General features: G+C 40.7%; 2 protein-coding genes across 4 annotated transcripts in view; one reads left to right on the top strand and one right to left on the bottom strand.

Annotated features, from left to right (window-relative positions):
- The first annotated feature begins 6,717 nt into the window (after window positions 1–6,717).
- LOC100693665 (oxysterol-binding protein-related protein 7) lies at window positions 6,718–18,773 on the top strand. 3 transcript variants are annotated; one of them, XM_019355254.2, is made up of 23 exons: window positions 6,718–6,935; window positions 8,533–8,752; window positions 8,963–9,106; window positions 9,224–9,277; window positions 9,363–9,476; window positions 9,562–9,720; window positions 10,043–10,184; window positions 10,331–10,449; window positions 10,861–10,950; window positions 11,058–11,199; window positions 11,329–11,462; window positions 12,549–12,641; window positions 13,019–13,199; window positions 13,307–13,381; window positions 14,899–15,113; window positions 15,229–15,366; window positions 15,442–15,505; window positions 15,607–15,685; window positions 16,129–16,273; window positions 16,370–16,520; window positions 16,742–16,868; window positions 16,969–17,091; window positions 17,750–18,773. In XM_019355254.2, exons 2-23 carry the CDS (start codon window positions 8,585–8,587, stop codon window positions 17,856–17,858), a joined length of 2,766 nt encoding a protein of 921 aa, XP_019210799.1. In that variant the 5' UTR covers window positions 6,718–6,935; window positions 8,533–8,584; the 3' UTR covers window positions 17,859–18,773. The 3 variants fall into 3 exon arrangements, with proteins under 3 accessions (XP_019210799.1, XP_005465923.1, XP_005465925.1); XM_005465866.4 differs by having other exon boundaries at window positions 6,719–6,935; window positions 11,055–11,199; XM_005465868.4 differs by lacking the exon at window positions 12,549–12,641 and having other exon boundaries at window positions 6,719–6,935; window positions 11,055–11,199.
- Window positions 18,774–22,001: 3,228 nt separating this feature from the next.
- Window positions 22,002–26,723, bottom strand: part of LOC100693931 (TANK-binding kinase 1-binding protein 1) — an 84,897-nt gene continuing 80,175 nt past the window's right edge. Inside the window, exon 13 of the mRNA XM_019355253.2 lies at window positions 22,002–24,201. Within this exon, the coding sequence (XP_019210798.1) occupies window positions 24,073–24,201 (129 nt within the window). The 3' untranslated portion in view covers window positions 22,002–24,072. The remainder of the gene's footprint in view (window positions 24,202–26,723) is intronic.

Here is a 26,723-nt window from a genome sequence, read left to right as displayed (position 1 = left end):
TTTCAATTAAATCCAAATATGACTTCCATATTTGGCTTGCTTGGGCTGTGTAATGTTTCCCATACACATTATGCTTAGGTCATGATAGACTCACACAATATTCACTCTCTGATGAATGCATCAGAGAACAACTTGGGCTTCAGTATCTTGCCCGAGGACACTTTAGCACAAAGCATCAAAATTCATAAAAGTGCCATAGGCATAATGCCATGGAGACGGGAGTGGAGAAGAAAAGCTCAGTGAGTACCCCAGTAGGCTGAGCCTATGAATAGAATAACTAAAGAATGGTTTAAGCTCACCTGATCCAGGCCTAACTGTAAACTTAAAAAAAAGTTCAAATCCTAGTCTTAATATTAAAACAAATAGTATTACTTGTTCAAACCCACAAGGTCACTGACAGACTGGTTTCGGTTAGGTTCAGGAGTTGGGTTTTACATTAATTACATTTTCGTAAACAGAAGAAGATAGAAGACAGAACATGTTATCATTCAAATCATTTTTTAAAATTCCTTTTGGCAGTAATTTCTCTGCATGTTTGGATGCAAATTTTGAGAAGCCTTTAAAATCATACATGCTTTACTCAAACATACAGCTGCCTGAGCAAGGAATTTCCTGGAGTCGGACAGGTGGATTTGAAACTGAGGCTGTTGTTTGTGAGCACATGAGCTGCACAGACAAATAAAAAGTACAGAATTCAAACAGCAAGTTTTATAATTTATACCATGTAATTCCTTCTTCTCCAGTCAAGGTGAAATTCAAAAGGGTTTTTTTGCTTTTGTTTTTTTTACATGTTTTCAGGGCTTTAGCACAGGAACTAAACAAACTCTGGTTTAGTGGTCAGACCACATACTTGACATAGTTGATCTGAAATCTTCCTTTGACCTTGTCATGACTCAAAATATAAGCATCATGCCTGGGTTATGACATCAGCTCTGAGGGTTTTTTTTGTTGTGTTTTGTTTTGTTTTTTGTGAGAACATGACAGTGTGGATATCTAGTAAACAAAGATGGGGAACAGGTACATGAGTTACTTCTTCAACCAGCAACAGCTCTTCCTGAATGACAAAAATGTTCAATATAGGGTACATGTTCTGTCATAGTGTCCTATACAGCTTTTGCCTTCAGCTGGAAGGCAAGTAACATTGGTGGTAAGTAACATTCATGCGTCACAACTATGCTTGGTAGCTACTGAGTCATTTACCCTCTACAACCTCATGTGTTCATGTACAGTATTTGCCCCCTTCCTGATCTCTCTCTCTTTTTTTTGCATATAACTTTGCATAAGTTTTTTGCTTACATGTTTTAAACATGTAAGGGTAATTTAGTGTGGTAAGATTTCTTAAGGACCGACTGCTTAAGTCCAAATTTTAGTCTAAATTTGTTTCCTGTCTGCACCGACGCAGAGAAAAAAGTGGGATTTCTACTTATGTTGAGGCATGCTAGCATAGAGGCCAAAAAAACATGCAAACTGGTGCACGTTACAGCTGTCTTGGAGGATGATTATATATTATACATATCCAAAGCAGTTTTAAAAAAGTGTTGAGTAATCCCATGAGCTCAGCCTTCAGACTGTCTTTTTTCCCGTGTTTTTCTACTCTTACATCATTAGTCACAAGGATACTTATCAAACTTTCTTTTTGTGAGGCTTAGAAGAAAGAAAAAAATTGGCTTAAAGGTAGAGTCACTCGAAAGGGAGAGGAACCACATATTGCTTGTTTACCAACATTCAGTGTACATAAGTATTGAATATTTTTAGATCTGGGGGGGGTTAAAGATGACTCCCCATTCTCCTGCCAAAATGACCTTGACACTGCTGAAAACATTGTCTTTTTTATGCTGGCTGAGTACACTGCATTTAAAAGATCATTCTGGAAAATTTACGTGTCATCCACTAACAAAATCCATCCAGGACCCTCAAGCTCCCAGGCCTCTGGTAGAGGACCCGAGCTTGAAGGATAAACCGCCCGCAGGGGCGAGATGGGTGTATATATATATATATATATATATATATATACATATATATATATATATATATATATATATATATATATATATATATATGTATCTTTCTTGTGTAATTGTGAATCTGTCTGTGTTATTATATAAATACTTACTTACGCTATTGTGTATTTTACACGGAGAGATGCCAAACTGCCTTTCATTCTTCTTGTAACAGTGACAATAAAGAGCTATTCTATTCTATTCTATTCTATTCTATTCTATTCTATATAAATATACACATATATATATCATTGAAAACAACAGTGAGATTTGCCACACCTATCCTCTTCATGTCTTTCTTCACTCCATCTATGAATCTTCTATGTGACTTTCCTCTTTTCCCCCAGCAACTCTGCATTAACATTCACACCTCCAGCTCTGTCTCCTATACTTCTGCCAAATGCCAGCGTCTCGAAACCATACATGCAGGTCTAGCATCTTGTAAAACTTCAGTTTCATTCTTTATGCTTTAAAGTGAGAAAACACAGATAACCCCTGACATGCCCTGGTATTTAAACTCATCTACCATCACTATCACTACTCCTTACATGTTCGTCTTTCCATCTGTCTCCCCCTTATTCATATAGATGTATTTTGTCTTGCTTATATTGACTTTCGTTCCTCTTTTCTCCAGAGCATACCTCCACCTCTCGGGGCCCTCTGACTGTGCAGTGCTTTCTGCAAACATCATACCTCACAGAGACTCCTGCCTGAACTCATCTGTGAATCACCATCGCAAACAAGAAGGCTCAGAGCTGATCCATAATGTAATCCCCCAAATCCATCTGTCATTCCCAATGCACATCTCACTACTGTCTTGCTATACTTATACATGTCCTGCATCATCCTCACATGCTTCTCTGCCACTTCTTACTTCTGCATGTAGTACCGCAGTTCCTCTCTTGCCACCCTTAAGTTCCCTGACCATCATCTGTCCTAAATTACCCTGACCTGCTACACACTTTCACGTTTTACATCTAAGCCAATCTGCTAGGCAAGCCAATCAATACAAGTTGCATGTTAGTGTCTAGCCTTTCCCTACCTCTCTTTGCCATACACCTTTCCTCACCCACCTTTCTTTGTTAACCTTTGTTAACGTTTAACTTGTTAAACTTTCCTGTACGTCCTCATTACATTAGTCTCCTTATCCTCTTTTCTCTGTCCAGAAGACACACCAAAGACCTCTTGGCAGTTTTTCTCACCACTTCAGTTTTACTTTCCCAGTCATCTGGTAACTCTTTTCTACTATCCAGAGCCTGTGTGAACTCATCACTCTTTGCAAAAGTCTTCTTTCTTCAACTTTCACCAGTTACTCCTTTCCTCCAACTTAACTCGCTTTTTCTTGTCCAAAGCAATCCTATAGGCTACCAACTGATGCTGCCTAGTTACATTCTCTACTGACAATGTATGTGTATATATGCTCCCCAAACAAAACAAAGGAACACTTTTTAATATATGTATAGCATTAAGCCAGTTAAACTTTTGGGATACTGATCCAGTCAATTACGTAGCACAAGGGGTTTTAATCACTTTTAGCTACTTTAGTGATAATGAAACTTATCAACAAGTGCACTAGAGATCCAGCTCCCAAAACAGTAATGGTTTTACACATGGAGGCCACTCACATTTCCCCCTCCTAATCTGTTGTGACTTTTTTAGTCATGTATGTGGCTTAGGTCAGTGTTACTGAAGCATTACTTGCACCCTATAGCGGTTGCACAGGTAGCCAAACTCCTCCACGATGGCACATCGGTATACAGTGGTCCCTTGTTTATCGCGGTAGTTACGTTCCAAAAATAACCCACGATAAGTGAAATCCGCGAAGTAGCCAACTTTATTTTTTACAATCATTATAGATGTTTTAAGGCTGTAAAACCCCTCACTTTTCTCTAACAGGCATGAACATTTTCACACTTTTCTCTCTTGTTTAAACACTCTCAAAGTTCAAACCTTCGTAGAAAAATAAGTCCAGTATTATAGAATCAAACTAAAGGCACCTGGGGTTGCCTTTGATGGTGGAAAACATTGTTGTGATGGACGTTGTTGTGTTTGTTGGGGAGAAAACTTAGAAAACTTAGTGCTGTACTCAAACATAGAGTACAGCACTTCAGAGTCACACTGCTAGCGAACAAAGATTTGTGTAAATTTGACTGTTAGGTTTATATTGTTGGATTGTCATTTATGCTTAGAAATATATACTCATATATGCTTAGTTATATAATCGAGTTATATAATCGATTGCATATTGATAGGATGTCTGATCCTTAGCAGTCTGCAAAGACTCTGTGTGCCTCCCGGAGCACTCTGGCATATACACACATCTTAAAGTCATGAGAGAGGTCGTACCTTCTCTTACTGATTTATGGTATAGGAGGACACCTACTCTGTATCTGTTTAAGTATAAGTGCCTTTTGTTTAGGTGGACCGCTGGACTCCTAGCACCAGTTTTGGGGAGTCATTCACAGGGTCACATCTTGACCCCCCCCACACACACACACACACACACACATACCTGCACGACACACAGACAAGGTACTCTTTGTTTACATGTATGCCTGTGTAAGACGTCATATGTTAATGAACTTTTGCATAGTCATGTAACCACAATAAAGAACAGTGTTATGAGGGAGCAGACGAGAGTGACTGGGGTTCTAGCGGAAGGAACGGCGCTCGTCACAGTTCTCTCCCTCATGCACGAGATCAAACAAAGAGCTCTGCTTGGTGTTGAATGCTTTTTGCTGTTGTAGTAGAATTGTCTCATTCCAGCGGTGGGTCTGTGCCAGACAAACCCAACATTGACAAACTGAATCTCATTCTGTACTGTACAGGAGACACGGCACGAGATTGATTGACAATGGGCTACAGCCAATCAGGATGCAGAACACAATGCGCTGTTAAAAAAAAATGCATGCAAAATTGCACAAAAGAAATCTGTGAAACAGCGAGGCCGCGAAAGGTGAACCGCATTATAGCGAGGGACCACTGTATTCCCTTACCATTACAGTGTCTCCCAGCACAGACTCAAGAGCATGCAGGGGATTACAGGAGACAGGCAGCTACTCTAGGAGAGCTGGACAGGGTTGTAGAAGTTTGAGCAAGGAGGAACAGGATGAGTACTCCCTGACCACTGCAAAATGAAATCCAGCAGGCAAATGGTGGGAATATCTCTGACCAAAGAGTCAGAAACAGACTCCAAGGAAGAGATCCAAGGCCCCAACAATGGCTGTAGCCCATTGTCAATCAATCTCGTGCCGTGTCTCCTGTACAGTACAGAATGCGTTCAGTTTGTCAAATTTACACAAATCTAGTGGGCCCTGTCCTTACTGCCCAACACTATGGAGCCAAACTGGCATTTGTCAGAGAATACCAGAAATGGCAGGCCCAGCACTGGTGCAGTGTGCTTGGATAGAGTGTGGAGAAGCTATGGAGAATGTTATTTTGTCTGTAACTTTCCACCTCAGACAGTCTTGGTCCAGATTTGGGAGAAGATCTAGCAGGATATAATCTGTTATCTCATTAGGAGCATGCCACAATATTGTCAGGCATGCTTAAAAGCACATAGTGGCCATACAAAGTACCATTTTGAGCTGCACCAATGAAATTTCAGCAAAATGGACTAATCTGCCACATCTTTTCACTTTGATTTTTGAGGTGTATTTCTAGTCCCCTGTAAGCCAATAATGTTCATTTCCATCAAATAATATGGCATCCTTTGATTCCTAACACATTACTCAGCCCATTTCAGTAATATATACCCAGCAGGATTTTTTCCCTTTAAGATCTGTGTTTTCTATGTCTTCCTTTATTTTTGTACCAGTGTCTTTAAGCTTATTCCTACATTTTTGACCTTGTATGTATCTTATAGAAAATCAAAAATAAAGTCAAAGCTTTGCACTCAAATCTTGTTAAAAAGAACAGTTCAAAGAAATCATCTATAACCGCCAAATACCATGATATCCAAGTCCATGATGAGTGTATGTAGACCACAGTTGTAAGATGGAGTTATTGCTGTCTTCCTCACTCTGTGTACAGGGGGAGACACACACACTTACAAGCACATAAAACACTGTTTACCTATCTTTGTGAGGGCATTCAGTGATAAAAATGAATCAATTACTCATAATCGTATGGCCCCCTTAACTCTACATTTGACTATTACAACAGAGTACCAAACCTAAATGTAATTCTAGCTTTAATCCTGAAGCCAAGCCTGCAGGGGGTTCCTTTTTGTTTCAGATTTACTGAGTAGTTTGCGGCAGCAAAATATGTGTGCATGTGTGTCTGCGTGTGTGTATATGCATGCGAAGAAGCTTGGAAGAAAGCAACTGGACTTCTTTAAGTTTCTTGAAGAGTCACCTTCCATCCAAGGTGTGAAAAAGGCTACCATGGTACCTGGTAGACTGAGAACCCACACAGACATTAAAGGAAAATGACTTTCTCACTGATGTAAACATTCACATTCACATTTTCAGCAGGTTACTTTCAGAAAACCACTCTGATACCGGACAGAATAGTCAGCTCATTACTCTCTTTAAGACCTTTGTAGGTCAGAACTGATTACTGAAAGTAACTCAAGACTTTGGCATATCTGTTGACTGCAAATCTGTTCTAACGCATGCCATCTTTGAGATGACAAAGTTGGAAGGCCTGTTTGGTCAGGTCATGTTCCTTAGCTTTCAGCCCCGCCCAGATACCCACTGGCTTTGATTTACACCAGTCTAACAAGCACATCATCAGTCAGGTGTGGTATTGCTTTTTGTTTAACTCAGAGGACAAGAGCAGGGAGTTCACACAGTGAAGGAACACCCTAGGAAAGTCTCTGTGCTGTGATTTTTCTCCACAGAAGACATATTACAACTCTACAATTGTTTCTGGGAGAAGGTATAAGGAACTGTCTGTGGAGTCCTGCTGCTGCAGCTTGTCAGTCCAACACAGGTGTGTTTCATTTACTATTTTGTCTCTGTGCCTTCCCACTGTTTTATATGACTTTTATGTGCGTTCTACATAGATACATAGTCACAAGTATTACTGTTGATGTAGTTGTTTACTGTTTTACTGTTTGTTGTTGATTGTATGGATAAACTTTTATATCTTTGTTTAATATATACAATCCTGTATTTGCTGTCATATCACCCAAATGTAAGCCATGATAAGTTAGTAGTTAGTTTTAGTTTTGATGGAGGTTTTCCTGTCCATATACTGAAAGTCAGACCTGAATCATCTGTAAACTAAGTAGATTGTGTCAGGCATTGATCACATTCTCTATAGTTGTAGTTGTCCCTAAGTAGGACATTAAGATTAACATGTGGTTAATATTCCACAGAGAGAGAAGGTAAAGGTGCAACTGTTCCAAACCTGAAGACAAAACATGCAGTCACATGCAAATCCAAATTTCCTTTAAGTACAGATTATGTGCTTTAAGCTGCATGCCTTAAGCAACAAACGGACACCAGTCTCTGGTTAGGCTTCTTGGAATTTCAGACTGGAATTTTGTCAGTGATTCTTCCTCATGTAAGCTGATCTGTCTGAATGAGGAAAAACAAATGTAAGTGTTGGAACTGGGTGTAAGGGTCTTCCGACTTCCCCTCCAAGTCGAGCAGGAAGAACCACTGTTGGCTCAGTGGACCATATGACTGATTCTTTTTAATTATGCATTTCATTGTCTACCTGCTTGACTTAACAGTCTAGTAAGTTCTAGACTTCTTTCATTACCTTGTGATTTCAGTGGCAGGAAGTATGATATCACACACACTCACAAACATGGCAGTTAAATAAAACTCCCAAAGTCCCTTTAGCGGTCATTCCTTTCCCCTACAGGAAAGTCCTGCTTTTGATTGTAGGTGCCCTTACCTTTGAGGGAAATCATGGACACGGACTATTGGAGGAAAATGCTCCCCATAGCGTAAGGGCTACCAGATGGTCTGAGTATATGGTTGAAGGGTTCATAATACCTTTAATTTGTCACCTCTATGTTCATAACAAGTAATTTGTCTTAATCCTTAATCCACATTAAATTTTACGAGCCAATCTAAGATTAAAGTTCTAAAATGGTTTTAAAATGTCTGGGTTTTTTTTTTTTTTTTTTTACATTTGGTGAGACAATTCTATCTTCTCAGTTCCTGACTTTAATGTTGCTAAAGTCAGGAACTTAATGGTGACATCATTACAGACACAGATAAAATCTTGCCTTATGCCTGCAGATTAGACAAACAATGAGACTGCAGATTTGGTTTTTTTTGTACTGTAAAAGGACCACTTGTACCTCTTGGACAAACTAGAATTGTGGCTTTTAATGGAACGTTTCACCCAGGCTTCTTTTGTTCTTAAACATATTACTTTAAAAGTTGAAAGTTGGATGTCTGTGGATACATTTGTTTCTTTTAGAAGAAGGTTTTTAAAAATCTGCTTGTGTCATTCCTGTTATCCACCTTGCTAACTCGGCTTTAATTTTGCTTTGACTGTGACTGTGATGTTTGTACATTTGTATGTTATCTTTTTGACTTGTCATGAAGCTTTTTCTTGTCTCCCCCAGCACTGTGTACATTGCAATGAGAAACAACTTGGGTTGAAGGTTATTTCTCTCCATGCAACGCTACTCTCATTACATTGCACCAATGGACCCTCAGGTTTGTCCACCCCCTCTCAGTAGCAGCCAGTCAGTGATTAGTGGCCTTGACAAATCCCCAGCAAGCACTTTCAGACCTGGCCACTCACGGAGCAGCAGCACAGGTTCTGGCAAGCACTCAAAACAGGTAAAAAGGAAAAAAAAGACACAAATTATATTGTGAAGTAAAAGATAAAACTGTATCCCCCTTGGCACAAATGGGCTTACAGAGATTTCCTCCATTTCTGCCTCTTCTTGCAATCCATATCACAGAATTCCTCTACATGTTGACTGACACCTGAAACTAAAAGCTGTGTTTTCATGAATGTAATTTTAAAGTGCTTTCTGTCTCTATCAGTCTCGTCACTGGGAGGTAGTGGATGACTTGCAGCATGTTGACAGGGGCTTGGTTCCAGGGTCATCTGGAGATCTCAGTATTCCTGGGATCTGTGAGGGCTACTTGATGAAAAGGAGAAAATATCCACTCAAAGGCTGGCACAAAGTGAGAGAATTTAAACTATTTTGCTTTTCCAGTTTCTCGGTGAAACTGTAGTAAATCCTGCAGGGTTGAACAGTGAAGATTTTTATCAACAACTAATTTGCCAAACTCTCTTTTTAGAGGTACTTTCTGTTGGAGAAAGGCATTCTCAAGTACTCAAAGACCCAGCAAGATGTAAGTCCAACACAAAAACATCAAACAACAATGATTCGCTCTGATGAAGAATAAAGTGTTAAATGTCCTCTGCCATTGTGTTTAGATTCAAAGAGGGAAGCTGCATGGCTCTCTGGACATCAGCATGGCTGTCATGTCTGTGAATAAGAAGACCAAACGCATAGACCTGGATGCTGGAGACAACCTGTATCACCTCAAGGTAACTTATTGGTTCCAGGATGATTCAAGTGTTTACTGTGGCTAGATCAGATGTATCCAAATTAAATAAATTCTCTTCTCTCTAGGCAAAAAGTCACGACATTTTCTACATCTGGTTGACCAAGCTGTGTGCCCATCGTGTGTTCAGAAAAAATGAGGCCATGAGTGTCCATCGTGGTGTGCTTCATGCGCTTTCTTTGGGCCAGAGCACTCTCCCGGCTTTCTCTCAGCAAAGCAGAGGAACAGTCAGTATAACTTCCTGCTCCAGTAAACTGTCCACAGCTGAAAGGAAATTTAGTTTGTGCTATAGGAATCCAATCAAATGGAGAATCGCAGATAGACTGGTCAACATTTTTGCGACCAACAAATGTTTGAATATTAATAATTTGGATGATTATACTTTAGACAGCTGACTATCAAAAAATACAGAATATGGTATTTACGTAATCCATGATCACTGTAGTCTGAAAAACGGCAGTTGCCTACAGATACTGTAATTGTTGTGAAAGTGCTTTTTTTTTTTTTTTTTTTTTTTTTTTTTTTTAACCTTGATATATGATCCTGCAGATTCCTCACTACGCCAGCTCTGCATCAGTGTACCATCCAGAGATGGCAAGTCCTGCCCCAGCCGTTGCCAGTCAACCAGGTGTGACCAGCAAGGTATCAGCTTGGCTGCAGCAGACCCACGACATAGATGCAACCTCCAATGGTGAGAGCTGCATTAGAGATGGCGCCAGAAAGGGAGGCCTGATTCTTGATCATAGGTCCTCCATATTTAACAATGAATTGATCAGTAGGTGTGCCTGTCTCTTTGTTCCATTTCTGAACTGTGACCTTTAACCCACTGCCTATCAGAACTGGCTCGTTGTCAGGCAGATCTGACAGAACTGGCTCAACTTATCCAGAGACTGAATTGGCTGGAAGGAGGCTACCCTATCACTAACACAGACCTGGAGATGCGAATCAGCATGCAGGCAAGTATGCTGGTCCTAAATGCAAATGTGTGTCACTTGTCAAAGAATATTTTACAACCGGGGGGGGGGAAGTAATTTCACACAAAGTTTGATGTTTAATTGAAGCAAAAATCTGAAAGGCCAGTAGAAAGGCTGTAACACTTTAGTTTAGTTTTTCTTTAGGAAATGCAAAAAGAAATTAAAACAAAATACACCCATAATCGCTCATTCTGAAAAATATTTCCAGGTCATTCACTATCTTAACCAACTATATGCCAGATTAGCCTTAACAGCACCATATATAAACTGGAGGATGGAACTGTGATATGATGCTGTTGGGATTTCATTCTCAGCTTCAGAATTGCTCCACCCTAAGCTGCAAAAGAAAATGGTCTGGAAAAGGAAGCTATAATTTTGTACTTCTGTGTTTAGAATCTCTCCCTGGAAAAACCCAAGAAAAAGAATGGGCGAATGCCGGGTCACTCCAGGACTCTGTCTCGTGCTGAGGCCATGGGGGGAATGGTAGGAATTTGTTACTTAATGTCTTGTTACAGTACCATCAGACAGCTCTCCACTGTTTAGCCTCTACAATTCTGTGACTCTTTTCCTTTTCTCTCCATCTCCAGCAGTTCACTTCCAGTCACCTGAGCACAAATTCCACTTCTGTTCAGTCCATTCCAAACTACGTCTACTCTCAGCTGTCCAATCCTCAAGTCACCTCACCTGAAGCTAAGAAGCTCCACCAGGAGATCTGCACTTCTTCTCAGAGAGGTATGGCCTTGCCGCCACTTGGCTAAGTCTGAAGCTCTCTGCATTAGCATTGTCTTTTTTCCCTATCTTGACATATTGCTGAGAGTGTGAAAATCCTCGTCTATCACTTACGCTTTTGCTGTGTTGCAGTTCACAGTTCTCTGAAGTCCATTCATGAGGTTTTGACCTTGGAGCGCGAGAGACTGAGGCAAGCCTGGACCGGCCCAGACATGCGGCAGAACACCTCACAGCAGCTCGCTACCATCTGTAGCACATTGTCTGAGGTAACGTACACATGGGTATACAAACATGGATACTTATGGCCTATGTGGAAACAAACTTAACCTGACTTCTAATTCTTGATGTCCTAAACCAGATAAAAACACAGACTAGATCCTTCACCATACCCCAGTTAGTGTCCTTCCAACACTCTAAATCTTAGTGTAGCCCTGCAAACGGCAACAATGGGCCCAGCCCTGAGTGATACTGTTGAGCAGGTTTGGGCTGTTTTCAGGTAAGACGGGCACAAGTTAATACAGGTGGAACTTAAAGGAACACACCTCAAGTATTCCTTTCTTTTCACACACAAATATGCATATAAAAAGATTGTCGCATACTGAAACAAAGCAGTCAGGTCAGGGACTTGTTGGCTCCTGCTGTCAGCCTGACTGTGTTTATGCAACACTTCTTGCTTTTCTCTTGGCTTCTTACCATGGTGCATGTGACTGCATGTTTGAACATCAGCAGCTGTGACTTTGGGCTTTATTTTGTTAATAGTTGCTTGGCAACTGGCTATCAACTGATATTCACAGTGATGAACATATCCCATGGTTAATAAATGTATGTTATTACCCTGTTTATTTACTGTTATAGCACTCTACTGGAAACTGGTGAGACTTTCACCCTCTTGTTCAAAATTGCTTTAGAGTTGTTTACTAACCATAAGTTACTGAGTTTAAAGGGTAGATAAATGAAGTTGTCCTAGGAAGAGTTGATTGATATAGATCTTTTTTTTTTTTTTTTTTCTTTTTTGCAAGAGGGTGGGTGTAATTCAGAAATACTAAATGTCTGAAGGGACCTTTCCTAACCTGTACTAAGTTAAAACATTTACTAATGTCCTACCTGGCCCACTAAAAAGCTTTCAGTCCTTGCTAAGATATTATCCATAATTCAGTTTGATTGTGCTGGTATTTCCTGTACTGGAGAGCAGCTGCACTTGGCAACAAGTAATATTTGCCTCACCTCTGCTGTGTTTGTGCTTTGGAGTGTGCGTGATATTCGCTGCATGCATTTTTGATCCTGTGTTTCTTCTGCACTTCTCCTGGATGGCTTGTGTGTGCGTGTGTGCGTGTGTGCCTGCGCGCATGCAGCTTGATATACAGTCCCATCTGACCAAAGTCCATTCACTTTCCCTGTCCTCTGACTCTTCTGAAGAATCGTTCTGCACTGTCCGTCCAGACCAGGTGTGTAGTGTATGTGTGTAGCATTATTTATTTATTTATTTATTTTCTGGTGTCACTAATTTGCTGATCATCCTGATTTACATTGAATTCTAGCTCAAGATCATGAAGAAATTTTATCTGACTGAAGCTATAAGATTGTGGGAAACTTTGGTCAAAAAAGGAAAACATGGAATGATTTACAGTCTGGTGATGTGGGTGGTGGTGCTGCTGTTATTCACAGTTGGGACAGCTGCACCTACAATTCTTACAGAGCAAGTTGTGTGGGTAGCACCTGTTGGAAATTCACTGTTGATTTCACTTCGCACACCCTACAGGTAGACTTGTTTATTGGACTTAAATGGTCAAACTATAGCTGGAACCATGTTTCATCCTTACAGAGAACACCTTCCTTAAGTCGTCACAGTAACCGTCCACCTTCAGTGGCAGATTCCATGGCAGAGTATTTTGATGCCAGCGAGGTAATAGTGTGCGAGACTTCGTCAGAGGCTGAGGCTTCTGATGAATCGGGCCTGAGTGACATCACCACCACTACCACATCGGAGCCTGAAGAAGGACATTGTGAGTGTTTACCTTCAAATAAATCACGACTGCACGATTTTCTGTGCCACAACAAAGGTTAACACGAAACAAAAACATCAAGTCATTGTTTCCTCTGTCCTCCATAGCTGCTGCTACTCTTAACTACAGAGAAAGTTTGAACAGCGCAAGTCACAAGCCACGCCCAGTGCCTCCTGATACTGGTAACGTCATCTTCTGTTGAGCAAACCTGGAAATTTATATTTCAATATGGTAACTGCTAATATGAAAGGAATGATAACACTAGGACAGATATGGCTGCTAATAGTGCTTCTGATTCACACAAAATTCAGACATGAAGTAGCCTGTATACATTTGGAACCAAACTGTAGCTTTGTCAAAACCACTTAGGTTTCAGCTCGGATGAGCATGCTTTGCAAAGCGGCTTGCAGCAGCAGCCATATACAGGCTGAAGCAACTTGAATTCTATGTCCCATATGGCACTTGCACATGGAAAAGGGCAGCAGGACAGCCATGAGCTTAGCTGGGCTAATATGAGTTTCTGCTGTAACTGGTGCTAAACATGACTCCAAAACCTATCTCAATTATGTTTAGTCCAGTAGAGCTTTGTTGGTTTGACAATAAACTCTACAATATATACACACACACACACACACACACACACACACACACACACACACACACACACACACACACACACACACACTTCGAAGATAAACTTCGAATAAGTACAACAGTATTGTATTGTACTTGAATAGAATACAATAACAAATAGAAAAGAGTGAGAATGAATAAATACAAGAGTACACAGAGTCGAACATTGAAACACAGAATAGTGCAAGTGTTGGAAGTGACAGAAGAGTGTTATGTAGTCCAAGTAGTGTGTGGAGATGAGTCCAGTGCAGAGGAAGGCAGCGCCATACAGCTTGGGGGGGGGGTGGGAAGCTATTGCACAATCTCGCTGACCTGTTGCTGATGCTGCAGAGTCATCTTCCGGATGGAGGAGGAGTAAACAGTTGGTGGGAGAGGTGATGCGGGTCAGCCATGATGCTAGTGGCTTTACAAATGCAGCATGAAGTGTAAATGTCCTGTAGACTGGGTAGAGAGCTGCCAATAATCCTCCGGAGGGCTCTGCATGTTGATGCGTGGCAGTTTCCATACCAGACTATTTAATTGTTATTTGGGAGACCTTTAACATTTCTAACCATGTATGGCCTGTAATTTCATAAGGATCTTAAGAATCTTGAAGCATGCTATAAAAGAGTGGTCCCCAACCTTTTTTGCTCCACGGACCGGTTTATGTCCAACAACATTTTCACGGACCGGCCTTTAAGATGTCGTGGATAAATACAACAAAATAAAACCAGTACCGGTACCAAAAAAAAAAAAGATTTATTCATAACACACAGGGAAAGACCCAGGGAAACCGAGTTAAAAAATAACGATTAAAACCCTGAAAACCATAAATTTCATACCCAAGCCTCAACTCTTGCGGCCCGGTAGCAAACAACTCACAGACCGGTACTAGTCCGTGGCCCGGGGGTTGAGGACTGCTGCTATAAAGGGTTTTGGAAGCACCACCAGTGAGGCCTGGAACATGTGGACATTGTGATTATTCTTGGTTAGAGTTGACCAGGTTTATCTCATGTTGTGTGTTTTTGTAATTTTAATCATCCATTTTGTTTAATATGTTACGTTGTTTTGTGGTGTTACCATGCAGGTCGTCGCACTACCCTGCCTGCCCCCTGCGCAGACAACAGTCACATTGGCATTATGACCATCCTCTACAACAACATTGGCAAGGATCTGTCCAGAGTGTCTATGCCAGTTGCTCTCAATGAGCCACTCTCGTTGCTGCAGAGGCTCAGTGAAGAACTGGAGTACTCTGAGCTGCTGGACATTGCCAGCAACATTGATGATCCATATGAGAGGATGGTGTGTTGGGATTGCTTATGATTTCTGACCCGCTGGGAGTCAAATCAAGTTGAATTTGGTGTAAGGCTTGTTGAGGATTTGCGAAAAAAGGTGTTTTTGTCTTGTTTGTTTTTAGGTTTATGTAGCAGCATTCTCCATCTCTGGTTATGCCTGGGCATCCTGGAGGAATCGTTACAAACCCTTCAACCCTGTCCTGGGTGAAACGTATGAGAATTACAGAGAAGACAAGGGATTCCAATACATTAGTGAACAGGTAACCTGAAGACATAATGATTTGGCTTATTGGTGTTTTAGAACAGACTTTAATGCTGTATTGTCTTGTTTTCAGGTCAGCCACCATCCACCCATCTCTGCTTGCCATGCAGAGTCGGAAAACTTCACTTTCTGGCAAGGTGTGTTGTTTTTGTTTTTTTTTTGGTTTCTTAAGCAGGTCCCAGATATACAGCAGTAAGACCTAACACTGCAGCTTTCCCTTCTTTACCTCTGCTCTCAGATCAGAGATGGAAGTACAAGTTTTGGGGCAAGTCTGTGGAGATCATCTCTTCTGGACTGGTTAATGTTACCCTACCCAGGTGATGATTTTTTTTATATATATTTAAATAACTGGCCCATTGTTGCTGCAAAGCTGGGCAATTTAACCAAACTGTCCATTGAAGGAAGTACAGTTTCTGGTACTTGCATGTTGGCTTAATTTTTCAAAGGCGTGATTTCTCCAGATAAAAAGGAGAAATGCAAACAGGCTAGAAGATTGATCGGATGAGTGGGAGACCTTTAAGACTATCTTGAGGCTTTTGATACAAATGCTGACACAGACGTGACAATATTATAAGTGTTAGTAAAAAGTAAACAAGATAGACTAAAGCAAAGGATGGCTGGTTTGCAGTTTGCTGTCACAAGGCACCAGCATTTCTAAAAATCCATATACACTTTGAGCCTGTACGAATCATCTACATTAAAAACTGTTTCAATTTCATTTCGCAATGATCACAGTATAATGTGTTTGTTTTTTGTTTAGATATGGTGATCACTATGAATGGAATAAGGCCGTTACATGTATCCACAATGTCTTGAGTCAGCAACGCTCTTTGGAGCACTATGGTGAGGTGATCATCAGAAACACAAAGAGTGACGTGTGCACCTGCAAGATTACTTTTGTCAAGGTAAGGACATGCGCACATGCATATTTTTTCTAATTTAGCCAGAGGTCCATGTAATGCATTGAAATTGTGCTAAGTACCTTCATCTTTTCATCCCAGTCCCGCTACTGGAGCTCGGACAGCAGTAAGAATGAGGTGCAGGGTGTGGTTCTGGACCAGGCTGGGTCAGTGATTCATCGTTTCGGTGGTCTCTGGCATGAAGGCATTTTCTGTGATACTCTACCTACACCAAAATGTATCTGGAAACCCAGTGAGTAACACTGTTCAACGCTCAAATCCCTCACAAATTACTCCAATCCTTGATATGATTCATGTAAAGACCACCTTCAACCCGAGCCAAGACTGACTCATTGATCTCTTCCACAAATGATTAAGCTAATCTACTTTATACACAAACGCTGAGTTTTGGCAACAATGTTCAAGTTTTAGACGAAAGATCTTTAAATATCCACGATATCCTTTTCTATACAGATGTACAGCCTGATGACTATGTCCAGTTCTATGGCTTCTCAAGTTATGCCAGGGAACTTAATGAACTGACTTCAGAATTGAAGGCTGTCCTTCCACCTACAGACACACGTTTCAGACCAGACCAGAGGTATCCAAGATCTTGTTTAATTTAAATTATGGTAGACTGACGGAAATTTCTGCACCATCTTCTGTGCGCTCCAATTCCTTACTCTTGTCTGCTCTATCAGGCTCCTGGAGGAGGGAAAAATAGCAGAAGCAGATAAAAGGAAGGACGAGGTGGAGGAGAAGCAAAGGGAAAGGAGGAAAGAAATGGCCAAGAAAGGGGAGGAACACATCCCCAGGTTCTTCAGGTGAGAAGCTTTTCTCGTTGCCTCGCTCTGTTTTTGTGGTGGTAGACTGTCAAAAGTCTAGTTAATAATTCAAGCAGCAACACATCTGGTGTCCTTTTCCTCAGTATCAGCCTTTTTCTGTACGAAATGTGTGTATAAATGTCATTTTCTAATCTCAGTTACAAGATGTGGGGTTTGCTCAAGCGCATGCCTTTTAATATGGGAGTACTTGGATATTATTTTGAATGTAACAAAGACCACAAGACAGGAAGAGATTACACTGTCCAACCAATAATGGTGGTAAAAGCTGGTATTTAAAGCACTAAATAATAAACATGATGGCAGAAAAAAATAAACAATTTAAAAGGAGGGGGAGGGGCACCCATTTACCAAAAAAAAAAACTCAGCTGCTTCTATATTTAACCATCCAGCTTAAATAAAAATGTTTGATGCCTAAGCAGCTTGTTCTGTTTTTTGTTTGTTTTGTGGTGATTGGCTGCCTCACTGTTGATGCTGTCAACAGAAGAGGTTCTTGGATGTGATTATAAATGTCACATTGTTTAGATTTCTGTGGGAAAATACAGACTCTTAGAACACTCTATGTATTTTTATTTATTTAGGCTTATTAATATTTCCAGGTTGAATGTGTTGCATGTCACTAATTGGTCTGTTTTCCCAGAAAATCGGTGGATGAAGCTGGCAGAGAGGTGTGGCTGTACAATGGGACATACTGGATGCTCCGCAAAGACCCTAGCTTTGCCAATACTGAAAATCTGGATCTGTGGTAGAACTCTACACCCACCTGAATATGAGGCTGAATGAAAGCGGATCCATGCGAACACATAATGGCACGATGAACACGTCGTCAATAAAAGTAATCAGCTATAACTATTTGTGATTATTAGCCTGGTGAAGAATAAACTGTATTGACCCAACAGCAGTGACCAAAGGGCCAAAATACTGCTACCATTGGTGCAAGGGATACAGGGAAAGGGCTTTAAGAAGCATAAATGAACCTCTCATTAGTTTCCTTTTGGTGCCAGTGTAGAGATGAGATGCTACTAAGCTACAAATGAAGACTGATTTAGATGAAGCCGGATGTCTTTCCTGCCTTTTTGCCTTTCTCTGCCATAAAGAAAATCTGAAATATTATCATTTATGTTTAAGAAGCAATGCTTCACTTGAATTCTACTTTAAATTGCTGCCATTTAGGAAAAACTTGGGTAAAATGTTTTCTTGATGTAAATAGTGGGTGATTTATAACATTTTATGTCATGCGTTTGTAAATTTTAATATCAGGCTCAAAGTGTTAAATTCTTTCTTGTAGAGGGGCTTATGTGGTATTTTGCAGGTGAACTGGTGCTGTTCTCATGGGGTCTTACTGTTTAAACAAAGTCTGTATGCATGTTGTGTTGGGTCACATCGGTGAGTCCATATACCAGAATGAATCAAGTGCCATTTCAACCCATCTGTCTTCATTTCTCTCTGTCCTTGATGAGCTGAAACACCTCTTAGACATTTAGACTGTGAGTTGAGTCAGTGAAGGTTTTTTATGTTTCGATAGTGGATTTTTAATAAGGAAAAGAGATGGCTGTTAAATCATTGTGAATGGTTTTTTTTTTTTTTTCAGTGGTTTAGTTTCAAATAAAAGGTTCTAGATCAACATTAAACTTCTGTTCATTACTAAACTTCTGCAAAATTGCTGCCTAGAATCTGGACTTGTATTTAAAAAGACTTGAACATTTGCAGCTGTGGTTGTTGTGAAATCCTCCGGTGCTGACTCATGCTCCAAACATTCCAGTCTGTATACCGTGACTCCTGATTACATCTGAAGAGAACAGATTAAACTAGGGCTGTTTGGTTAGGAAGAATCTATAGCTGTTCTATCTTTCAAGGCTGTCATTATGTTGCACACGCAAAAGAAACTGAAGCATGCTAATACGTAGAAAGCAGGTGTACATGTCGTAACATTTGTTTTTTCCCTTATTCACCAGGAAGTGAAACTCTTAATATTCTTTAGATTCTTGAGTAGCAGCATATTTAATCTTTTATCATTCACCGAAGCGGTTTACTATGCACAGTTGGCAAGATATGTGGCCTTGTCAGTTTTGTCATGAAAGTGAATCGCTTCTTTTTACCTGGCTAAATCACAACTTATGCTGAACACATGACCTGCTCCTGGCCAGAGGTCTTTACAACAAAACCGGCTTCTGGCTTATCCAGGTAACTTTTTCTGTACTAATGTGGTTCACTTCTTGTAAATTTATAAGAAGTGATTTATATCACTTGTAAATCACCATGGTAATTTAAGATGTGAACGTAATCTGCTCCAGAGCAGGTTTGGTTCCAGATTAGAGATCAAGAGACATGACGTCACCACCTGCATGTTTGTTAACCCTGAAATGATGGAAACATGGGGTGTGTTCCATGCACATGCAGTACCTCTCTCCTATTCCTCGGTAAGAGAATTGCTAAGGACTTAGGAAATGAGAAGAGCTATTTGCTGAGAATTGGAACAGCCCAACACTTGTCTCTCCAGATGTCCACCGTATTGAAACTACAGAAGATGGACTATCTTACTTTGCTATAATGTGTTCTAAACCCGGTGTGTTATGGAGGTCATGAAAAGCCTGTGAAAAATATCTTCATTACAAAGGCTGGCGTTCTAAAGAAGCAACATTTACTAATGTCTGCAGTTGCATGAAACCATCTTCTGATCTTAAAAAGCTGCTGGAATTACTAAAGAGGCTCAGAGTCAGTTTGTGACTGACAGTTGTGAACAGGACTATCTTTGCGGCTTGCTTAATGGGATATGGATTTGTAAACTTTTCACTTCCAGGAGGAGACTTTAATACAGTGGTATGAAAAAGTTTGGGCACCCCTGATAATCTTCACGATTTTCCTTCAGAAATCATTGGTTCTTTGCATCAGCAATTTCATTTAAATACATCATATAGCAGATGACCACAATGATATTTGACAAGTGAAATCAAGTTTTTAGGATTTACAGAAAGTGTGCAATAATTACCACTGTAACTGAGTCACATACAATTTGTACGAAATCTGACGCCACAGGGGGAAAAAATCAGGTTTTATGCCTCTTGTTTTACACGACAGTAAATAATGTTTGCGCTCTTCTGCATATGTGATAGGTTAGCTGTTCCACACAAATTTCAGATTTATAGAGTGGAAGAGATTGTAATGATGCAGCTCTCCTTTGGATAAATCCTGAGCTTCACCTCACAGCTCACTGATCATTCAGTGAGCTAGTTTAAGTCATTGTACTGTTTATAAGGTTGGGCAAACCTGCAGTCAGCTGAGACTGAAGAAGTCACCTGGGTGATGACGAAATGTTTCTCCTACTGAAAACATCCAGATGAACAGAATCAACTTTTTGGGATTTACTTACCTGGATGATTGAGCATGCATCAAGACATGTGAAACCATGTATGCGTCACAGTTAATGTTAAGCTACACAGCATTTACCCTACACAAGTGGAGGTACACAAACTACATTACAGACATTTTATAACCCTACATTTAGAGAGTACAATTAGTGAATGCAAAAAAAGTGGGAGGAGCATAGGATGATGTGGCTCGGCTTGCCACAATGCTTCTCTAACTACAGCGATCTTATCTTTATCTTATCTCAACTGGACTACTGTAATTCTCTATATGTAGGTGTTAGCCAGTCTTGTCTAGCACGGCTCCAGCTGCTCCAGAATGCTGCAGCTCGTTTCCTGACACGTTCAAAGAGACACGAGCATATTTCCCCGATGCTCGTCTCACTTCACTGGCTCCCAGTCCGCTTTAAAATTAAATACAAAATTTTGTTGATGACTTAGAAAGCGCTGAACGGTCAGGCTCCAGAATATCTGTCTGGCTTACTGCAGCCATATATGCCCCCTAGAGCTCTAAGATCAAGTCATCTCTCGCTCTTGGCCACTTCTAAGTCGAGGCTGGTTCACAGAGGTGACCGGGCATTTGCGGTTGTGGCGCCGAAAATGTGGAATGATTTACCTGTCCACATTAGAAAGGCCCCAACCGTCAGTCTTTTCAAATCCCATCTTAAAACACATTTTTACTCATTGGCTATCAACACCGCATGAGAGTTACCCATCTATCCACCTAGCCATCTGTTACCAGGTATTTGTTACTGATGTTATTTGTTTCTGTGTAATTTTTGTTTTTTTGTTTTATCTTTGTACAGCACTTTGGTCAACATTTTGGTGTTATTAAATGTGCTATATAAATAAAGTTAAAAAAAAAAAAACAGCGATGAAATAAAAGGAAGGTGTACCCAAACAGAGGCTAACCAGGAGTCTTCACACCTCTCCTGCACCTTTCTGTCAGCTTTGTGACAGCAGCACTCAGTAAATCAGCTTAAATTTAACTTCCATTCCACTTCCAGCAGCCAGCGTATGTTCATTCACAGGCATGGGTACTGGTGACCTTGAGCGAGACAGTGAACCCTTACTGCTCATCATTGTAACAGCTCTAATGCTAAGTAAGTTTGTCTTTAATCCATAAAACAATAGCAGCCGAGAGTCAAAATATTTGTTTATAGTTCTGGATGCATGTCCAAGTCTTCTGCACAGGAGCCAAGGTGCAGAGAGTGTAATAAGAGTTCTATGTTTTCTTAGTTTAGTTGTGGAGATTTAGATCATTTACATAAATTTATGAATATTCCAACAGATTTGTGAAAATGTTTAAATAAAACTAAAGGACATTTTAAATTACTATACATTATTTTAAAATTGTTGAACATAACTCTAAATGTCTTGATTTAGTTTAAGTTTTCATTTTGGCTTAAACCAGGAAGGTATCTACCATGAAGTCAGTCCAGACTCCATATAAAAGATAGACTTCAGCATATGTTAAAATTCACATCATTGGTTACATTATAAATAAATAAATAAATGGCCAATGACAGTTGTTATGAAGGGGAAATAAGCTACAGAGACCAAAACGTTTGTACAGTGTCATATACATTTATTTGCTTGATATGGACATTTAAACATGCCATCTATGGACATTGACTCGCCTTTGGAGACAGCCTCCAGTCCCCATTTAAGGGACATTTGTGTTATCTGAATATCCAGGGGCATACTCTTCATATAAAACTTCATATAAAATGCGGATGTAGCCACCCATTGCTTTTTAGACACCTCAATTTGAAGCTTCAACTGACAGGCTACAGTTTTGGGCCTTTCTTTTCCGACACGGACGTTGTTGTTCAGTCCAGGCATGACACTTAAGTTGACTTTTTTCTTTTTTTAGGTCTTATCTAACTTGATAGAAAAAAACAACAACTTTTTCAAGTTCTACCAAGCAGCTGGTAGAGCTTGAAATTTTTTTTTTTAAATTGGAAGTTTAAAAACTTAAACTTCCTTCATGAAAGTTAAAAAAAAAAAATTATCTTAGGACAAATAAATACATGGTATATGAGGCTACTTTTTTCAAGGATATAATAATAATAACAGTAATATTAATAATAATAATGTCATCAACATTATTTTTAAGTAATTAAGTATCCTAAGTTTGTTAAAAAAAATCAAACAAATCAAGTAAAAATCATGACAGTTTAGTTAATACTAATCCCATGGTCAGATGGATTGGTGCAGCGGCTGCAGTGATGCGGACGCTGTACCGATCTGTTGTGGTGAAGAGAGAGCTGAGTGTGAAAGCAAAGCTCTCACTTTCACAGTCGATCTACGTCCCTACCCTCACCAATTGTCACGAGCTGTGGCAGTGACCGAAAGAATGAGATCGTGGATACAAGTGGCAGAAATGAGCTTCCTCTGAAGGGTGGCTGGCCTCTCCCTTAGAGATAGGGTGAGAAGTTTGGCCATCCCGGAGGGGCTCCTCCACATTGAAAGGAGCCAGTTGAGGTGGTTCAGGCATCTGACAAGGATGCCTCCTGGGCCCCTCCTGGATGAGGTGTTCCAGGCAAGTCCCACCACGAAGAGGCCCAGGACACGCTGGAGAGATTATATCTCTCGGCTGACCTGGGAATGCCTTAGTGTTGAACCGGACAAGCTGGAGGAGGTGGCCGGGGAGAGGGAGGTCTGGGCTTCTCTGCTTGGGCTGCTGCCCCCACGACCCGGCTCCAGATAGGTGGGTAGGTGGGTGAATGGATGGATGAATGGTTCGTCCCATGGTAACAAACTCACTGGTAAACGTGTTTCTAGCAGTATATCATTACATGGTTTGGAATCACATTTTTAGTTTAAAAAAATTAATAAAATAAAATAAAATAAAATAGAGCTAAAATGACAAGCCTGAATTATTTAATAAAAAAATCTGTATTTATTTGTATTTTTAAGTGTGTTTTAAGCCAATATTAAAACATGCAAGATTTATTTAAAAACAAATTACTGATTAATGTTATTATTGCCCATGGTAAATAAAAAGTGCTAAGAAATAATAGTTCTATTGTTATTTTCTTACAGAGAATGTTAAAGGGTTAATGCGGCTACCATGGTTCTACGGGTCTAAATTTGCACATCAAGTGTGCTCTTCATACCCAGATCAGACCTCAGGAAGGTTTGTATATTTTCAAACTGCCAACTTGATCCTCTACAACATTGAATTGTCTTCTGTTTCCAGGACTGCTTTCAGACCAGCACATGCGGCACTGCAAAAAGAGTGCCAGCTGCAGTGGTTCCCACTATAACATATATCATTTCTTAAATGTACAAATGATAGTTTGGTTCTGAATGAAAGAAAACCTATAGTGCTTGATGAAAAATAATATGCAATCCATGTGTGTTTACTGAAAAGGAAATTGTGGGCTGTGAATGCTTTGATCTCACAATCAGATTGGACTATCCACTTCAGTGAGATGGGTAATGGCCATACAAAGGTTGGAGCGATGCAAAAGACTCATGCAGGCTACTCAAACCGTTCCTGGATCAAACCAAGAATCAATCAAAAATAACCTTTATGCCCATCTCTGGTGAAAAGTGAGCTTACAATTATTTTTTAAATAGAAATGAAAGGTCAGATCTTGCTGTTCTCCAAGTGAGAGTCAATGTGTTTGATGAGGGCATCATCAGGGTAACTGGTCGGGAAGGTCAGCTGGCACAGAGGGCAGCTCCGAGCAGCATTCTCTTCCGATTCCATCCATAACTGTGGAGATTAGGAAGAAAAAAAAGAATAGGTGTCAAATTGCTTAACCATCAATAATGGTAAATCCCAACAAGCTAATCACCTGAAATTACACATGGGCTCTGCAGTTGCATCCATCAGAGCTAAATGATGAGCAGAAACTTGATGATTTTATGAAAACCCTATTGCAAAACATAATAGGATATTCATTTTAATTAACTTTTTATGCACCAGTTTGTGCTAAAAAAAAAAAAAAAAAAAGCCTTCATAAAGCTTCAATCAAAGAGAACACAAGTCCTTTAGCACAGTTTCTTGATGATGGAAAACTGTGATGTGATGAAGTAGAAAAGCTTCTTTTAGCTTGGATTATTAATTGTTTACATCAAGTGTCACAGTTAGCCAGTGAGACTTTTTAGAATAGCTTTAGAATAGATGATTTATCCCAAAAGAGCAGCTCACTCTCAGACTGTAGGCTTAATCTCTAAAAGTATAAGTCGGTAGAAGAGTCTCAGCAATCAAGCTCCTCTCCTGTAGAGCCACCAAAAGATACACAACCTATTTAAAATTGCTCTTAAAACATTCCTTTTTGATAAAGCTTATAGTTTCCTGTAGGAAACTATAAGCATAATGCACCGTGCATTTCTTCTGCGCTGACCTCTTTTCACTCCCATTTGTTTTATATGCCGCTACTGCACATCAGCCTTCTCTTTCACATAGTTGAACTTTATTTGTCAAAATAATGTGCAGCATAAAATATTTTTGCATGCACCAAGCAAAATTTAGTTTGATGAAACTTATGTGACATATTAAACATTTAGTAAGTAGAATAAATATGGAGCATGAATAAAATTTGTGTCATATTTGGGAAAGTTCTCCTTCTCTTGCCCTTCCTTGCTCTCCCTTCTCGTCTCCATCGCCCAACAATTTTGCAGCCACCATCACCATGCTGGTAATCCTTGCAGGGCATGATCTGAATGTTGTTTGATCTCTAATATAGGCGAGTCTTTCCCTTGTCAAATTTAGTACCTTGAGGTGACTGTTGTTGTGAATTGGTGCAACAGTAGGGGAAATAATTATTTGATCAGCTGTTGAAATTTGTTTTTTTTTGTTTTTGTTTTTTTCTTTTGTCTGTCCCATTTGGTTCTTAAGCCGTCAGAATTGTTGTCTGAAGACCAACAAGGATACCAAATGGATTTATTTTGCCAAATGGATCATCATGGCATTGCCGTATTGGTCCATTTGATCAAACTTTGTTGTTATTATTTATTTTATTTTCAGTTGTTACAGATGGGACAGACATGACTGGGGGATAGGAAAGGGAGAAAGAAAGAGAGGAAGGAAAAGAAAAACAGAAGGGAAAAGGGACAGTGAGAAAGGGCACTTACAAAGACAAAGAGAAAGAAAAAAAAAAATCTCCTGGATCACCTGTTGAGAGAAAAAGAAGAGAAGACCAGCAAAAAAAAAAAAAAAAAAACCAAACAAAAACAAAGCAACATACTAAACACAACACCATCACGTTAATCTAGCTGAGTGTGAACAGCAGTAAATACTAAATATTGAAAGTTGTTGTGCAGCACGCAGGACAGACAGCGCACAATGTGCTTTGAAGTAGCAGCTAAGAAAGGTGTAGTTTATGTCTACGAACAGTGAACACCCGTGTGCACACCTGTGTGGATCAACGCGCTTGTATACAAAAGGTTTTCCCATGTAACGGTCTGCTAGAGGGTGTGGAGGCCCATAGCCCCGTCCCCCAGGGCATGAAGCAGGCATGGAGGAGATCCAGGCTCCAGACATCCAGAGGACCCAGAGTGCGAGAGCCCAAGGAGTACCACCGGAGGGGCATCCGTGCCACCTTCCTGGGAAGGGCTGAGGAGATCCCCAGACGAGGGGGTCACCCAGTAGCCACGGAGCAGAAGCCAGAGGGGCTGCACCGGCGTGCCCGCCGGCTCTGCCGGCAGCCAGCTGTGCCAGAGTGAACCGAGTTGCAGGCCCCGAGGCCGGAGGCCCGAGGGCCCCCTTTGCCCCGGAAGAGGCCTGACCGAGCGACAGGCATCGGGCCCCGCCAAGTAGCCACCGGGAGTGAGCCGGTGCATACCTGAGCGCCCAGCCCCGGACACCAAGAACCACCAATGCACCAACCCCTAAGGGCATCAGCTACCAGCAGGGAGTGTGGTGAGGGGAGATAGGCCTCCACACTTGGAGGGCCTGGGAGTACCCAGGGAGGTGGAGTCTAAGACCCGACCTGACATATAGACACAGACAAACAGGCACACACAGACATAAACATGCTTTCCCACCCTCATGCACACATATACAAACACTCAGCACTCACCCAACGTAGGGATAGACATACATAGACATGTACACACAATCATACTCCCCAAACATACTCTATGCCCTGGGTCCAGGTACCCTCGCCCCCAGAGGGGGAAACGGCACCCAGACCCAAGAGATGTGACCCTTTCCCCCGGGGTGGAGGCAAGCAGACCGCCCCAGGCTCCGCAGCAGCAGGGAGGCCAATCGGACAGCCAACACCTCCTCCC

Source organism: Oreochromis niloticus, linkage group LG4 (assembly GCF_001858045.2).
Source record: "Oreochromis niloticus isolate F11D_XX linkage group LG4, O_niloticus_UMD_NMBU, whole genome shotgun sequence".
Taxonomy (NCBI): Eukaryota; Metazoa; Chordata; class Actinopteri; order Cichliformes; family Cichlidae; genus Oreochromis; species Oreochromis niloticus.
This window is presented reverse-complemented; position numbering and strand designations above follow the sequence as displayed.

Excerpts from the sequence above, each read along its gene's own strand:
- LOC100693665 (XM_005465866.4), top strand. The coding sequence starts at position 8,585 with ATGCAACGCTACTCTCATTACATTGCACCAATGGACCCTCAGGTTTGT. Across the intron at positions 11,200-11,328 it reads CTGCACTTCTTCTCAGAGAG|TTCACAGTTCTCTGAAGTCC; the intron begins GTATGGCCTTGC and ends GCTGTGTTGCAG. Across the intron at positions 15,114-15,228 it reads ATGATCCATATGAGAGGATG|GTTTATGTAGCAGCATTCTC; the intron begins GTGTGTTGGGAT and ends GTTTGTTTTTAG.